A 17,907-nucleotide genomic window follows, 5' to 3' on the forward strand; every position below is an offset into this window, starting at 1 on the left:
GTGAATACCTTTTTTTTTTTTTGGTTGGTTGTGGAGTTTGAACGCTGGGCCTGGGTGCTGTCCCTGAACTCTTCAGCTCAAGGTTACTGCCCTACCCCTTGAGCCACAGCGCCACTTCCAGTTTTCTGGTGGTTAATTGGAGATAAGAATCTCCCAGACTTTAGTGCCTGGGCTGGCTCTTTTTTTCTTATATTTTTATTATAATTAATAGAAGGGTTACAGTTATATTCGCCAGATAGAAGGTGTATTACTTCATACACATTGATAGCCCTTCTTATGTTTTTGTCCCCATTTCCTTCCCCTCACCCCTCCCCTCACCTTGTTTTCCCCCTTCCCTTTCCTATTTCAAATAAACAAATGTATATACAATATACCAGATAACAAGGCAAGATACTATAACACATGAGAATAACCGAGGGACAACAAAAGAGATGAGAAATAGCATAGTACATTAAGAACAACATTCACACTTTATATAGCTCTTGTTTCCATATCCTGGAGGTCTTTCATTTAGCCTCTTCCTATATGGCCTTATATATCTAGGTTTTGAGCTATTGTAATCCTCTGCTAGGAGAGTCACAAGTTTTGTACTAGTTATTACAAATGAGGGAAACCATTGAGCCTATGTTCCTTTAGGTCTGGCTTATTTCACCTAATATGATTTTTTCCAGGTCTCTCCCTTTCCTTACAAATGGGGCGATGTCATTCTTTCTGATGGCAGCATAGAATTCCATTGTGTGTAATAAATACCACATCTTGTTAATCCACTCAATCACCTACTGGGGGGCATCTGGGTTAGTTCCATATCTTTCCTATGGTAAATAGTGCTGCAATGAGCATTGTTGTGCTAGTGGGTTTAGTATGTCCTTGTTTCTGGATGTTTGGGTAAATGCCAAGGAGTGGTATTGCTGGGTTAGAGGGTTGCTCTATGTTTAGTCTTTTGAGGAACCGACATACTGCTTTCCATAGTGGTTTACACTATGAGTTTACACTCACACCAACAGTGTAGTAATGATCCGTGCTGGCCATATACCCATTTCAATATCAAACTTTAGACTCTACTACAGAGCTATAGTAAAAAAAACAGCTTGGTACTGGGCTGGCTTTGAACCTGGATTCTCAAATCTCTGCCTCCTGAGTATCTAGGGTTACAGGTGTGAGCCACTGTGCCTGGCTTAAAGTGGTGAATATCTTGCTTGCAAAACATCTTCTTTTTAAAATTTCAGATACACTGGATGAATATTTTGAGTATGATGCTGAAGAGTTCTTGGTCTCTCTGGCCTTGCTAATAACTGAAGGACGAACGCCTGAATGTTCTGTAAAAGGTCGAACGGAAAGTTTCCACTGCCCTCCTGCACAGTCTTGTTACCCAGTAACCACCAAACACGAATGCAATGACAAACTGGCCCAGGTGAGAAGCATGTGGTGAATGTTTTTTCTGTGTTTTTATAAACTAGTTTAAATTCTGCCATCATCTTTATTAAAAATTGGCTCTTAAACAAGGGCATAGGTGGGTAGCTCTGCTGATGAGTGGGGAGGGGTCGCCAGTTTCACCCCTTTCATACTCTTAAATTGGACTGTCTTCATTGCTGTGATTTGGTTTTGTTTTGGCATCTCTGCCCCAAGTCTTCCATTCTGTTTACTTTTGTTCATGTGACAAATGGATGTTATGATTATTTTTCTTTTATTAACCAATTTCCCTCTCCTATTAGTTTGTCCTTCTTTCCTTCCTTCTTTCTTTCCTTCCTTCCTTATCTATCCTCTCTTTCTCGTTCTCTTCCTCTCTCCCTCTTTCTCCCTTTCTCTTTCTCTCCTCTTCCTTCTCCCTCCCTTTTATGCTTGCTTTCTTGCTTTTGTGTAGTACTAGAGCTTAAACTCAGAGCCTGGGAGCTGTCCCTGAGTTTTTCTTTTGCAGCAAGAACTATACTGTTTTAGCCTAAAACTCCATTTCTGGCTTTTTGATTGTTAATTAGAGATAAGAGTCATGGACTTTTCTGTCCAGGCTGGCCTTTCTAATCGTGATGCTCAAATCTCAGCCTTCTGAGTAGCTAAGATTATAGGTATGAGCATTGGAGACTGGATCATGTGATTTTGAAAAAATGGAAGTGTATTTTCATTATATTAGTATTTTTAAATAATACTAAAAATGTTTGGTAGGCAAGGAATAATTTGCTTTATTTTTCTTGAGGCTGGAAATGTGGCTTAGTGGTAAAATGCTTGCCTAGCATGCTTGATGCCCTGGGTTCGATTTCTCAGTACCACATAAACAGAAAAAGCCGGAAGTGGCACTGTGGCTCATGTGTTAGAACAGTAACCTTGAGCACAGAGAGAGAGGCTCAGGAACAGAGCCCAGGCCCTGAGTTCAAGTCTCAGGACTGGCAAAAAAAAAAGAAAAAGAAAAAATTTTTTCTTCTTTGTTTTTTTAGATGTTATTTTATTTAGCCAGTATTTGAACTTAGCACTCTTGCACTGTCTTCTCAGCATGTTTACTCAATTGATGTTCTACCACTTAAGCCATGCCTCCAGCTTGACTTTTTTTTTTTTTGCTTAGTTGTTAAACTCAGGGTTTGGGTGCTGTCTCTGGATGTTTTTTTTTTAACTCAAGACTAGCACTCCACTGAGGAGATTGAAATCTGAAGATCCTGGTTTGAGTCCAGCTCAGGCAGGAAAGTTTATGAGACTTATCTCTAGTTAAGCATCAAAAAAGCCCCTTGAGCTTAAGTCTCCAAGACTGGCACACACACAAAAAAGCATTGCCTATTTTGAGTGTGTAATGAAAATTAAAATTTGATATCTTGGTCTTAAGATTTAATATAATCTTTTCTATGATAATAGCTAAATTAAAGTAGGCAAGATGGACAGTGCGGGAACCCAGCAAACATTTTGTATGGAAGTTTTGTTTTCCACAAAATAGTGCAAAGATATGTCCCCCCCAGGAAATTTGCACATAAAGATTACCTTCTGACACTTACTATCCTAAATACATAATTTAATAAACTAATCCTATACAGCAAAGCTTTACCAAAGTCCTACAGGGGATGAGTTTTGTTTTTATAATTGCAGCTTTCAAATTTCAACACAAAATTAGGATGATAATTGAGACACATTGTTCATCTTTGTTTTCTCTTAAGTGTCGCCAAGCCAGACGCACCAGGTCTGAGGTGGCCCTGCTGTGGAAGAACAACCTGCCCATCATGGTAGAGGTAATGCTGCTGCCGGACTGCTGCTACAGTGATGATGGGCCCAGCACAGAAGGGGCTGATCTGAATGACCCTGCCATTAAGCAGGATGCTCTGCTACTTGAAAGATGGATCTTGGAGCCAGTTCCTCGGCAGTAAGTTGTTAGACCTCAGTGTGTCTTCTCCCCTACATCCTAAAAATTAACTGTTATGTCTTTAGATCCCTGTATTTTTTTTTTTTTTTGCCAGTCCTGGTCTTAAGCTCAGGGCCTGAGCACTGTCCTTGGATTTTTCTCAAGGCTAGAGCTCTACCACTTGAGCCTCAGCACCACTTCAGGCTTTTTCTAAGTATGTGGCACCAAGGAATCGAACCCGGGTCTTCATGCATGCTAGGCAAGCACTCTACCACTAGGCCAAACTCCCGGCCCCGATCCCTGTATTTTTATAGTCCATGGCATTAGCAAGTACACATATCCTGAGTATGATTTAGTTTCAGGTTTTATCTTCCTCAAAAGTTAGTCACTGTAAGTTGACTGCGGTGGCTCACTCCTAGCTATCTAGGAGGCTGAGATCTGAGGATCAAGGTTCAAAGCCAGCCCAGGCACAAAAGGACCTGAGCCTCTTATCTCCAATTAACTTCTAGAAAATGGGGAAGTGGGGTTTGGCTAAAGGGTCGGGTAGTAGCCTTGATCTGAAGAGCTCAGGGACAACTCCCAGGCCCAGAGGTAGGGTGGTAGCTTTGAGGTGAAGAGCTCAGGGACAGTGCCCAGGCCGAGTTCAAGCCCCATGACCCACCCAAAAAAAAAAAATGTTAGTCACTGCATACTTTCTGAGATTGAGATTATGCTTTGTTACTTCCCTCAGGAATGGAGAGCGATTCGTTGAAGAGAAGACCCTTCTATTGGCTGTACGCTCGTTTGTGTTTTTTTCTCAGTTAAGTGCTTGGCTGAGTGTTTCTCATGGTGCTATTCCACGAAATATTCTTTACAGGTACGTCTAAGGCCAAAAAAAAAAAAAAAGAATGATAGTCACCTTGTTTGGCGGACTGAAGGATATTTTACATTTAAAAAAATGTATTTTCTTTATTTCTAAATATAAGATGGTAAAGTTTAATGATGTTTTCCCCAAAACAAGAGAAATTTAGATTGCATCAGTATGGATCTTGTTTGTTGTGTTAAATTTGGTACAGAGTAAGAGAATCAAGAATAGATTTAGGGGCCGGGAGTTTAACCTAGTGGTTGAGTGCTTGCCAACCCGGGGTTTGATTCCTTGGTACCACATACATTAAAAAAAAAAAAAAAAAAAGCCAGAAATGGTGTTGTGGCTCAAGTGGTAGCGCTCTAGCCTTGATAAAGCCCAAGAGCCCAAGGTCAGTGGCTAAGCCCTGAGTTCAAGGCCCAGGACTGGCAAAAAAAATAGATTTAATGCTACCATTATAAATTGGAAACATTTCCTAGGCTTGTAGATTTCTATAATAAGCATCTTAAGTTTTGTCATTTTGAAAAATGCAAACATGCTATGTATTGATGGCTCACATCTTATTCCTAACTACTCAGGAGGCTGAAATATGAGGAGTTTTGTTTGAAGCCAGCTCATACAAGAAAGTCCTCAAGATTCATTTCTTTTTTTTTTTTTTGGTGGGGGAAGGGTTGGTCATGGGGCTTGAACTCGGCCTGGGCACTGTCCCTGAGCTCTTCAGCTCAAGGCTACCACCCAATCTTTGAGCCAAGCCCCACTTCCATTTTCTAGAGGTTAACTGAAGATAAGAGTCTCAGGTCCTTTTGTGCCTTGGGCTGGCTTTGAATCCTCAGATCTCAGCCTTCTGAGTAGCTAGGATTACAGGCTTGAGCCACTGTGCCCAGCTAGTCCTCAAGATTCTTAACTCCAATTAATCACCAAAAAGCCAGAAATTGAGGTATGGTTCAGTTGGTTGAGCGCTAGCTTTGAGCACAAAGATCAGGTTCAGTACCCAGGCTCTGAGTTCAAGCCTCAAGACTAGAGCACACAGACACAGCCACAGGGCACATACACATGTATGCAAATAAATGTAAATATAGCTGTGCATGGTTGAGCAGGTTTGTAGTCTCAACAGCTCAGGCGGGCAGTGCAAGAGGATCATTTAAGCCTAGAAGTAAGTACAAGACAGCCTAGTCAACAGAATGATAGCATGCCTCAAAAAAAACCCCAAAACTGTGTGTTACATAAACAAACATACAGGTTGCCAAGCAACTAATTGCCTTTTTAGGCAGATGGCCATGAGATATTTCTGTTAATCACCTTACACGATAAAATGAGCTAAATCAATTTTATACTATAACTACAGACCCTCCCCCCCTTTTTTTTTTGTGCCAGTCCTAGGGCTTGAACTCAGGATATGGTCACTGTCCTTGAGCTTTTTCAAGACTACCATTTGAGCCACAGTATGAATTGTGGCTTTTTTCTGTGTATGTGGTACTGAGGAATTGAACCCAGGGCTTTGTGCATGCTGTATAAGCACTCTAAAAGTAGGCCGAATTCCTGGCCTCCTTTCTTCTTTCTTTTCTTTTCTTTTCTTTTCTTTTCTCTTTCTCTCTCTTTCTTTCTTCTTCCATTCATTCATTCATTCTTTCTTCTTCTTTTTTTTTTTTTTTTTTTTTTTTTTTTTGCTAGTCCTGTGGCTTGAACTCAGGGCTTGGGCACTGTCTCTGTCTCTGACCTTTTTTTTTTTTTTTTTCAAGTCTAGGGCTCTACAACTTGAGCCACAGCATTGCTTCTGGCTTTTTCTGTTTATGTGGTACTGAGGAATTGAACCCAGGGTTTAATGAAGCTAGGCAAACACTCTACCACTAGGCTCCATTCCTAGCCCCTACTTTTCCATTTTTGACAAATATTATTTCTTTATAATATTCTCTAGCTTTAATGCTTAAATTGTCAGATCTCTTAAAAAGAATATCATCTTGCCTGAATATTGGTAGCTCATATGCCTGTGATCTTAACTACTCAGAAGGTGAGATTTGGAAGATTATAGTTCTAGACCAGTCTTGGCAGATTTTTTTTTACACTTTTTCTTTTAATTAAAGAATTTATTAACATTGATTTTTTACATCATATTTCAAATGACGTGTTTAACAGGTGTTCAAGGAGGGAATCTCTATTTACAATCACTGGGACTTAGTATTTAGAACTTAATCAAAATTAGGCTAAGGGTTTGTATGTCATAGAAACGTATTAATTTATGAAATAAAACATTATGTCTATAGAGTCATAGGTTTTTATGTCTATCTAGTAATGTTTATATTTCTGTTACCATGTCCATAGCTTTGGGTATATAGTTATTGAGTCCTTGCTCTTGTACTCTTTGGATTTAATAGCCATATATTAGGGATACCATGCGCCTTTTGTTCCTTAGGTCTTGTCTCAGCTCAACATGATTCGCTCTAGGTTCATCCATTTCGTGTGAATGCCATTATTTTATCTTGTCTGTTGGCTATGTAGAATTCCATTGTGTATATATACCACATTTTCTGTATCCATTCATCTGCAGTAGGGCATGTGGATTGTTTCCATTGCCTGGCTATTGTGCATAGTGCAGAGATGAACATAGCTGAGCAGGTGTCCTTGTAATATCTTGGGTCATGATGTTCAGGATAGATGCCCAGAAGTGGTATGGCGGGATCGTAGGGAAGGTCTATTTTCAGTTCTTTAAGAAACCTCCACACTGCTTTCCAGAGTGGCTGAACTAGTCTGCATTCCCACCAGCAGTGTAGTAGGGTTCCTTTTTCTCCACAACCCCTCCAGCATCTGTCATTGTCTGAGTTCAAAATCTTGGCCATTCTTGTTGGGGTAAGGTGGAATCTTAGGGTTGTTTTTATTTGCGTTTCCTTTATGACCATGGATGATGAACATTTTCTCATATGCCTTTCTGCCATTTTAATCTCTTCTTCTGACAAGTCTCTCTTTAGTTCCCTTGCCCATTTAGTGAATGGTTTACTGGGTTTTGGGGGGCATTAGTTTCTTGAGTTCCCCGTAGATACTGGATATTAAACATTTGTCAGATGTATTGTTGGTAAATATCTTTTCCCAGTTGGTTGGCTGTCTCTCTACTTTTGTGGCTATGCTTTTATCTGTGCAGAAACTTTATTTTTAGGTAGTCCCATTTATCGAGTCTCTCTCCAGTCTGTTGTGACCCTGGGATTCTGTTCAGGAATCTTTTGCCTGTGCTTATGAGTTGCAGTGTCTCTCCTACTCTATCATGTAGCAGTTTCACGGTTTCCGGTCTTTGATCCACTTTGAGTTAATGCTTGTGCATGGTGAAAGGCTAGGGTCAATTTTTAGTTTTCTGCATGTGGCTGCTTTATGTTTTATGAGGCCTGTCTCAACCAATAACAGCTGGGAGTGGTAGTTGATACTTACCATGTAAGCTACAGTGGAAGACCACAGACCAGGACAACCTGGGAAAAACACCAAGGGCCTATCTGTGGGTATGACTTAAGCAGTAGTTATTGTTTAGTAAGCTTGAAACTCTGAGTTAAATTCTCAGTGCTACCCAATACAAATCATCTCTTCGAGTATAATGTTATAACACATGTTAGTTTCCTCAGAATGATATGCATATCTAGGTGACTCAAAATTAACCTCAGTGGTAATTAATGCAAACAAAAATAAGTGAATGACTGCCTTTTTTCTTATTTTTTTGGCTGGTACTGGACCTTGAACTCAGGATCTCATATACTTGGTTTCTTTGCTTGTGGCTGGTGTTGTACCGTTGAGCCCTGCCTCCAGTTATAGCTTTGTGCTATAATTGGAAATTAAAGTCTCTAGGGTAGCTAAAATTATAAGTACCTGGAACCTAAAAAATAATAATCGCATAATAATTTAAATAGAATGGTGGACATAACATTTGCAATCCATTGCTTTTGTACTTTTTCCTGTTTGATTCTAGAATCAGTGCTGCTGATATTGACCTCCAGTGGAATTTTTCACAGTCTCCAATCGAACATGTGTTTCCTGTCCCCAACATTTCTCACAATGTGGCCTTGAAAGTCAGCGTTCAGTCTTTACCCAGGCAATCCAGTTACCCGGTTTTGACATGCAGTATTCACACTAACATTATTTATGAGAAAAGAAGTCCAGAGCATGAACTTAAAAACCATCAGCATCGCAGTCCTAAAGAAGTAGAGCAGAGTAGTCCAAACAGTTCACAGCGTCTGTGTAGCAAGCAAACATGGACCATGGCTCCTGAAAGTGTCCTGCATGTAAAACATGGCACAACTCCAGAGTATACTACAGCCATCAAAAATGTCACTCTGTATCCCAGCCCTGGCAGTAAATGTGACCACAGGACATCTCAATCCAACATTCTGGAATTTGGTGGCACAGGAGATAAAAAGTCACATGAAGCATCCATGAGAACTTTAAAGTCATTTTCATTGACTGGTTCCAGTGTTTCTAGCCGCCAGAGTTCTTGGCAGTCAGGTGGGGAGACAAACCCTCTAATAGACTCTCTAATTCAGGATCGACAAGAAGTGATTGCAAGGATTGCTCAGCATTTGATTCATTGTGATCCAAGCCCTTCACATATTTCTGGCCCTCCATTTAATACTCCAGACTCCAGTCCACTGAATTCAAAACTTTACCGCACTTCCCAAGAGAATGAAAATGTAAGAAAATGTAGAGACACTTTCTCCGTTTCTTTTGGTAGTCCAGAGTTGACTTCAGAAGACATCCATGAAGGGAAAACTCGGATAAAAGCAGAAAGTCTGCGGAGTGAAACTTGCACCTCTAGTGGGCCTTACTGTCGGCTATCTACTGGAGAGGCAAATCCTCTGATTGGCTCTCTACTGCAGGAGCGGCAGGACGTCATTGCGAGAATTGCACAGCACTTGGAGCATATTGATCCCGTGACATCACGAGTTCCTCGGCCCACTTTCACCATGCCTGACTCTACTCCAGGTCTTTCCAAGATGTTCAGGAGCTCCTATGAAGACAAGCAATTGTTGAAGACAAATAAAGATGATGGTTCTGTGCCTTTCCACCATGGAAAATTTTCCTTGCTAGGAGACAGTAGTGATGGGGAAAACTTGATACCTAGAAAATTGTTCAGTTCTTTTAAATGCAACAGTAAAGAAAAGTCTTCTTTGAAACCTCAAATAAGGAACCAGTGTCAGAAGAATCCTACTGAAGTCGTCCAAAGCGTGTGTCAGGAGACACAGAACAAAGTTACTACTTTATCTACTTCCTCAAATATGTCTCATTGCAATGAAAATAACTTAGATTTGCTGAGCATATTAGAAAATACACTTTCGGAGGCCCAGTCTAAGGAGCAAGAAATTAGCAATGCAATTGACAAACAGTATTCAAAATGCAGCAGTATTGAAAAAAAGATTTGCACAAATAAATATAAGGAAAAAATACTAAAAAATGAGAATTATAATCCAGACTCTTTTGACAGTTTCCAACTTGACAATTCAAAAACAGTTGATTCAAGAATAAAAGTCAGTATGAGGGAAATGTCTGAATATTTGAACAAGTGTGAAAATAATTGCTCAAATAAAGACTCAAAAAAGCCCAAGACATGTGATCAAAATACTCACCTTAATAGCATAGAAAATTATCTCCATAAAGATAATGAAAGTTTCAAATGCAAAAAGTCAGACAAATTAAAAAGTGAGCAGGATAAGAAAGAAGATTCAACTGAAGAAAAATCTCAAAACTGTTCTCTAAAGAAAAATATGCAAGACTGTTTGTCTACATGTGAACGACTGAAAAGTACTGAAGTGTTGGTAGGTAACTTGCAATTAATTTCAAATAGAATTCTCAACTATTTGTTAGGGTTTGAATTTTGTTCATAGGAGATCTCGTGATAACAACTCAGGGTGGATTAGAAGGACAATCAAACTCAACTTTTCCAGAGTGGTTAAAAATGACCCAAGATGCCCACTATTTTTATAATAATGATAGAACTATAGCACCTTTGCAAAGAAACCCACTCCCTGGAAAGCAAATGCTATGTAGATAGAATAAAAAAATCATAGGATTTAATAGAGACTGGGACCTTAAACCCTACTGTTATCTCAGTAAATCTTATTATGATGTCTTATCTTGATCTTTTAGCTTAGATCTTCATCCTTACTTGCAATCTAAAAGATTTGTTTACTTCTGTTAAGAAACACCAAAATTTAGTGGCATGGCAGTGGCTCACGCCTGTAATCCTGGCTACTCTGGAGGCTGAGATCTGAGGATCAAGGTTCAAAGGTAGCCCAGGCACAAAAGGATCTGAGACTCTTATCTCCAGTTAGCCTCTAGAAAATAGGAAGTGGGGCTTCACTCAAGGGTAGGGTGGTAGCCTTGAGCTGAAGAACTCTGCGACAATGCCCAGGCCCAGGGATAGGGCCATAACCTTGAACTGAAGAGCTCAGGGACAGCGTCCAGGCCAAGTTCAAGTGCCATGACCCACCAAAAAAAAAAAAAAAAAAGAAAGAAAGAAAAAAGAACCACCAAAGTTTAAAAACATTTGATCAGTAGATTCAGGAGAGAATGAATGCTATTTGATATGTTAAAAAGTACTTTGATTTTAGCCCAGTACAGATAGCTTTGTGACTTTAATCTTAGCTACTCAGGAGACTAAGATGTGAGGATTACAATTCAAGCCATTCTGGGAAAACACATCTTGAGAGTCTTTACCTACAATTACCCAGCAAAAGCTGAAAGTGGAGCTATAGCTTAAGCATGCCAGAACTTGAGTGGAAAAAGTACTGAACAAATACATTTTAAAATATTCTGTGTGCCTGTAACACTTTTTTTTTTTTTTTTTGCCAGTCCTGGAGATCAGGGCCTGAGCACTGTCCTTGGACTTTCTCAAGGTTAGAGCTCTATCACTTGAACCTTAGCACCACTTCTGGCTTTTTTCTATGTATGTGGTACTGAGGAATTGAACCCAGGTCTTCGTGCATGCTAGGCAAGCACTCTACCACTAGGCCAAACTCCCAGCCCCAACACATTTTTTTAGATAGAAGATATTCCCCAAAATAATAATTGTCTTAAAATCCTACCCTGTGTTTTATGAATGTTAGCTTTTTTTTGCTGCTTACAGTGGCATATGCTTTTAATCCTAACTTCTTGAAAACCTGAGGCAGCAGGATTATGAATTTGACATGAGCCTAGGTAGTAAATTAGTTTCTTCTACTATTTTTTTTTTGCCAGTCCTGGGCTTGAGCTAAGGGCCTGAGCACTGTCCTTGGACTTTCTCAAGGCTAGAGCTCTACCACTTGAGCCTCAGCACCACTTCTGGCTTTTTTTTTTTTTTTCTATGTACGTGGTACTGAGGAATCGAAACCAGATCTTCATGCATGCTAGGCGAGCACTCTACCACTAGGCCAAACTCCCAGCCCAGTCTCTTCTAATTTTAATTCATACATTTTTAATCTTCTGATCAAAATTTGCCCAGTTTTTCTGGTATTTGCTCTTTTTAATAATTTTTTAATTTTATTGTTATTGTAAAAGTGCTATACAGAACAGTTATAGTTACATAAGTTAGGTAATTTTTTTTTTTGAACAGTGTTGTCTCTTCCCTTGTGTTCTACCAGTCTGTTCATTTCTTGGAGATTTCTCTTTGAATATTTGTATTTTTTTGCCACTTAATGCATATAAATTAAATACCAAATAATTCATGAATCATGAATATATGTGAAAGATTGATACTATAAAGTATAGAGAATAAGATGTCTCTATTCTTTTTTTTTGCCAGTTGTGGGCACTGTCCTTGAACTTTTCTCAAGGCTGGAGCTCTACCACTTGAGCCACAGCACCACATCTCCACATCTAGCTTTTTTCCTATGTACGTGGGTACCAAGGAATCAAACCCCGGTCTTCGTGCATGCTAGGCAAGCACTCTACCACTAGGCCAAACTCCCGGCCCTTTTTGTTTTTTGTTTTTGTTTTTGTTTTTTACTGGCCCTGTGGCTTGAATTCCAGACCTGAGCCCTGTACCTGAGACTCTTTGTTCACTTGACTCCTAGTTCACTTTCAGTTTTCTGGTGGTTAATTGGACATAACAGTCTCATGGACTTTGCTGCTCAGTCTGGCTTCAAACCACTATCCTCAAATCTCAGCCTCCTGAGTAGCTAGGATTATGAATTTGCCCAATTTTTAAGTTCTGGCAGCTTGCTTTATTATTGCCCATTGGGATTATAAGCATATGCCTCTGCATTTAATCTTGGCTGAGAGACAAATAAGTAATATAAGCAAATGCTTCTATACTACTCACTAACCATTTTCTTTTCCATTTTAGTACCAGATCTTGAAACTCAGACCCTCACATTCTTATTTGGCTCTTCTTGATATAGGTAGAAGCTCTACCATTTGAGCTATACCTCTAGTCCAGTGCTTTGCTGATTAATTGAACATAGCAATCTCATGGACTTTCCTGTGCAGGCTGGCTTCAAGCTGAGATCCTCTAGGTCTTGCCTCCTTTGTAGCTAGGATTACAAGTGAGAGCCACTGGTGCTGAGCCACCACTTAACCTATCTCATGAATCACAGTAAAAACATAGTGCTGTGATTGCATTACATATATTCTTAAATTTCCTTATGTCACACAATTAAATTCTCTAAAAATTGCTCTTGATATTGACATGATTTTATGTTTTAGATGATTCTACTAAAAGTATTGGCTTACTTTCTTTTCTTTCCTTTTCTTTTTTGCCAGTCCTGGAGCTTGAACTCAGGGCCTGAGCACTGTGTTCAAAAGTGTCCTTGGACACTTTTTGCTCAAGGCTAGCACTCTACCACTTGAGCACAGTGCCACTTCCAGCTTTTTCTGTGTATGTGGTTCTGAGGAATTGAACCCAGGGTTTTGTGCATGGTGAGCACTCTACCATTAGGCTATGTTCCTGGCCCTTAGATGCTAGATTCTGAATGAACATGTTGGTAAGGCATTTTGGGCATACTATAGAACATTTGGATTTGCTCAGCATCTTGACAAAAACATCATCTTAGGTGTTATTTTCTAATGTGTGTGTGTAGGTCTTCAGCTTCATTGCCAAGGATGTAATGAATACCTCAAATTGCATTAGCAATGATGCTAAAAACTGAAAAGCTGTACACAAACCTTTGAATGGTATTAAACATTACCATTAAACTGTAATTCTTTTTCTAATAGAAGGGTACACTGAAACATTCAAGCATCTGGCAGAAAAATAATTTTCATTCCTTAGATGGAACCTCAACAAGAGCCTTTCATCCTCGAACTGGATTGCCTCTTCTTTCAAGTCCTGTAAGTATTCCCTACCCACTCTCAGGGGTTGTGTGTGTCTGTGTGTCTGTGTGTGTGTTTGGGTGCTGGTCCTGGGGCTTGAATTCTGGGCTTGAGTACTATCCGTGAACTTTAGCTCAAGGCTAGCACTATCACTTGAGCCACAGTACCACATCTGGCTTTATCTGAGTAGTTTATTGGAGATGAGTCTCAGACTTTCCTGCATGTGTTGGCTTTGAACCACCATCCTCAGATCTCAGTTTCCTGCCTGAGTTGCTTGGATTATAGGCACGAGCCATCAGTGCCCTGCTAAGCTTTATTTTTTGATAGCAAATTTAATAGCTAGTGATAATATGGAAAAGTATAGAAATGAAGAAAAATAAAATTTATTAAAAAGGGAATAATTTTTCCTGGAATTCTTTTTGACTAATATTTATCATTATTAAATGTCAAAAAACTCTTAATATTAGAGGAGTGTGTGTGTGTGTGGTTTTGTATCAGTGACTACTAAATCATGACAGGATCATCTGCAAAGTAAATTCAGATCTCCCTTTGACTTGGAACTCATGTATTTACTTGTCTTATTTTGAGATATTCCCCATTTATGCTACCTATCAGATTCAGAAACATCTACTAGACATTTCTAAAAACTAAATTTGAACTATGAATTCCATTCTAGAAGAGAAAACATGAATATGTCTCAAACCTATGACCCAGGACACCAACAACTTTTTTTTTAACCAGTCACAGGGCTTGAACTTGTGGCCTGGACCCTTTTCCTGAACTTTTGCTCAAAAGCTAGTGTTCTAACACTTTGAGCCACTGTACCACTTTCAATTTTCTGGTGGTTAATTGGAGATAAGTTTCACAGCCTTTCCTGCATGGGCTAGCTTTGAATTGAGATCCTCAAATCTCAGCCTTTTGAGTAGCTTGGATTCCATATGTGAGCCACTGGTGCCTGGCTTACCAACAACTTTTTTTTTTAATAATTCTTTGTTTTTGCTTTTGTTTTTTGCCAGTCCTGGGGCTTGAACTCAGGGCCTGGGCACTGTCCTTGAGCTTTCTCAAGGCTAGTGCTCTACCACTTGAGCCACAGCACCACTTCCAGTTTTTTCTGTATATGTAGTACCAGGGAATCAAACCCAGGGCTTCATGCATGCTAGGCAAGCACTGTACCACTAGGCCATGCTCCTGACCAAACAACTGACTCGTACTGAAGATGATCTCAGATCTCAGAGGAAAAAACTTATATAAGCACTTTTAAAGAATTAACACGGGGCATATACTTTTAAGTGTTATATAAAATCTAATTGGCAGGTTTTTGTCTTTTGGTTTGCCAGTCCTGGGGCTTGAACTCAGGGCCTGAGCACTATCTTTGGGTTTTCCTCAAGGCTAGCACTCTACCACTTGAGCCACAGACCCACTTACTGCTTTTTCTGTGTATGTGGTACTGGGGAATAGAACCCAGGGTTTCGTGCATGCTAGGCAAGCACTCACACTAAGCCATGCTCCCAGCCCCTAATTGGAAGTTTTTGTTTTGTTTTTTTTTAATTTTTTTTTTTTTTTGCCAGTCCTGGGCTTGAGCTCAGGGCCTGAGCGCTGTCCTTGGACTTTCTCAAGGCTAGCACTCTACCACTTGAGCCTCAGCACCATTTTCAGCTTTTTGTCTATGTATGTGGTACCAAGGAATCGAACCCGGGTCTTCATGCATGCTAGGCAAGCACTTTAACCACTAGGCCAAACTCCCGGCCCCCTAATTGGAAGTTTTAAACTACAAGTTTTATGTTTTAAATTTTGGTGGCATTAAGTGCATTATGGTAATTTGGCTGAAATTATTTAAATTCTCCTTAGTTTTGTAAAAAAGCAATTAAGAAGATACCATTGTTAATACATTCTTTTGCTGATTTTGTTTAGTTCTTTTTAACTAAATAGAAACACTAGATAAGAAAAAATGTACATTTGAAGTGTGCATTCATATACTGATGGATGAAGTAGTAGAATAAAGATTTAAGAGACCCAGATATAACAAATGCGTAGACAGTGTACAGAAAGCACTATTTAGGAAATATTTAAGAAGTATAGAATGGTACAAAAGGGTCAGAAAGCTATGGAGGACAAAGTAATGTGTTTAGTGTAAGTTTAGAGGAATTCCAAAAGTTTTAACTGGAATTAAAAGAAATGTAGCTAGAGAACATTACAGAATTGTAGTCCTCAGTGTTTACATGGAAAATGGTCCATTAAGTTCTGTCTAAAAAATAGAAAATACTTGTATATAATACTAAAAAAAATTGATGTGTGCATTTTTCAGTATCATCTGTTTATTAGTCTACAATTTGACCAGTGTCAGAAATATCTGATATACTTAATTCTAGAAACAAATCCTTTTATTTCTTGTATAAATTTTTTAATCTTTAGTTTGTTTTTAGTGTAATCTGATACACCACAATGATATTTGAAATCCAACATTCTCGCGAGCCTTAAGCTTCTTGAAAGTATGGTACAAAGGAAGACAGAGCTGGCAGATCCCAGGCCCTTTCCCTAGGTATTGGAAAACTTCAAGTATTCACCATGATTTCCCCCCCGCCTAAGAGTACACAAATATATCAAGAAGTGAAGTCCGGGTGCTGGTGGTTCATACCTGCAATCTTAGCTACTAAGCAAGTTGAGACCTATGGTTTGAAGCTAGCTCTAGCAGGAAAGTCTGTGAGACTCTACCTCCAAAAAACACCAGAAAACCAGAAGCGGTGCTGTGGCACAAAATGTTATCCTTGAGCAAAAGAACTAAAGGTCACTGCCCCGACCCAATAACTGTCCAAAAAAGAAGTGAAAGTCCTATGCATATTATATATATATATTGGGATTCCATGTATTATGTAGTTTTGGAAGAAATTGCTTTTTAAAAACTTAAAACCTAGTAAGAATGCTTTCACTACCTATCTTTTTTTTGCTAACGAATAAAATTAGAATATAAGAAAATATGTAATAAGTAACATTATTTGAAATGTGCTGTCATGCAAGAAATTTTACTTTAAAACATGCTGCATAGCTTTTATTTATGATTGTTTTGGCTTTAGGTTCCTCAAAGAAAAACACAATCAGGTTGCTTTGATCTGAATTCTTCATTGCTGCGTCTGAAAAGCATATCATCAAGAAGGTAAAATGTATCTGTATGTCTGAAATAGAATTTCACAAAATTCTATCTCTGACAATAAATGAAGCTAAAAATCAAAATGTTCATATTTTCAATATGATGTTGTATGTGCAAAAATTATTAAAGGTGGGCTGGAACTGTGGCTTAGTGGTAGACTGCTTGCCTAGAATGCATGAAACCCTGGGTTCAGTTCCTCAGTACCACATAAACAGAAAAAGATGGAAGTGGTGCTATGGCTCAAGTGATAGAGTGCTAGCCTTGAACACAGAGAGGCCAGGGACAGAGCACAGACCCTGAGTTCAAGCTCCAGGAATGGCAAAAAAAATTACTAAAGGTAAGAAAGGAAGTCATTGAGACAATTATCAACTATTTTAGTAATTCTAATAAACATTTTTAACATTTAAATAGATTTATATACTCCTGGTCATGATTCTCTGCCTTATATTTTTATTTTATTTTATTCTAATTAACATATTTGTGCCTATCCTAGGGCTGAGGTACTGATCCTGAGGTTTTTTTGCTCAAGGCTAGTGCTCCATCACCAGAATCACAGCTCCAATTCTGGCTCTTTTTTTGTAATTAGGAGATAAAATCTCACAGACTTTCTTGCCCAGAATGACTTCAAACAATGATCTCAGATCTGAGCCTCCTGAGTAGCTAGGATTACAAGCATAAGCTATGAATAACCCAGCTAACCTCTCCTTACAGTTCTTTGCAAAAAAGCCTTTGTGTTTTTTTCCATATTGGCAAATTATACTATAATTTTTATTTTTTAAGGATTGTCTGGAATTGAGTCCAGAGCCTCAATTTTGCTAGGCAAGTTCTACCACTGTGCCATATCCATATCCCCTGCTTTCTGTCTATGTTCTTTTTTCTTTTTGTGTGTCATGGGCCTGGGAGCTGTCCTTGAGATTTTTCTGTTCAAGGCTAGCACTCTACCACTTTGAGCCACAGTTCCACTTTCTGTTTTCTAACAGTTAATTAGAGAGAGAGAGAGGTAATTCCTGACCTGGCTAGCTTTGAATTGTGATTTTCAGATCTCAGCCTCCTGAGTATTTCCAGCCTTGATACACACACACACACACACACACACACACACACACACACTTTTTTTTTTTTTTTTTTGCCAGGCCTGAGTACTGTCTTTGGGCTTTCTCAAGGCTAGAGCTTTACCACTTGAGCCACAGCACCATTTCTGGCTTTTTCTATGTATATGTGGTACTGAGGAATTGAACCCGGGTCTTTGTGCATGCTAGGCAGGTACTCTACCACCAGGCTAAACTCCCGGCCCCCATACTTTTAAGTGTTATATAAAATCTAATTGGCAGTTTTTCGTCTTTTGTTTTG

At 39.1% G+C, this 17,907-nt stretch overlaps 1 protein-coding gene across 5 annotated transcripts in view; it reads left to right on the top strand.

Annotated features, from left to right (window-relative positions):
* Atosa (atos homolog A) overlaps positions 1-17,907 on the top strand; it is a 79,709-nt gene that overhangs the window by 45,824 nt on the left and 15,978 nt on the right. For all 5 annotated transcript variants that reach the window (XM_090358386.1, XM_090358384.1, XM_090358385.1 and 2 more), the window contains 6 exons: positions 1,227-1,411; positions 3,132-3,334; positions 4,044-4,169; positions 8,101-9,940; positions 13,317-13,430; positions 16,484-16,563. In XM_090358386.1, the coding sequence (XP_090214512.1) occupies positions 1,227-1,411; positions 3,132-3,334; positions 4,044-4,169; positions 8,101-9,940; positions 13,317-13,430; positions 16,484-16,563 (2,548 nt within the window). The remainder of the gene's footprint in view (positions 1-1,226; positions 1,412-3,131; positions 3,335-4,043; positions 4,170-8,100; positions 9,941-13,316; positions 13,431-16,483; positions 16,564-17,907) is intronic.

The sequence above is a fragment of the Megascapheus bottae genome, chromosome 25, assembly GCF_031878675.1.
Source record: "Megascapheus bottae isolate mThoBot1 chromosome 25, mThoBot2.hap1, whole genome shotgun sequence".
In the NCBI taxonomy this organism is placed as follows: Eukaryota; Metazoa; Chordata; class Mammalia; order Rodentia; family Geomyidae; genus Megascapheus; species Megascapheus bottae.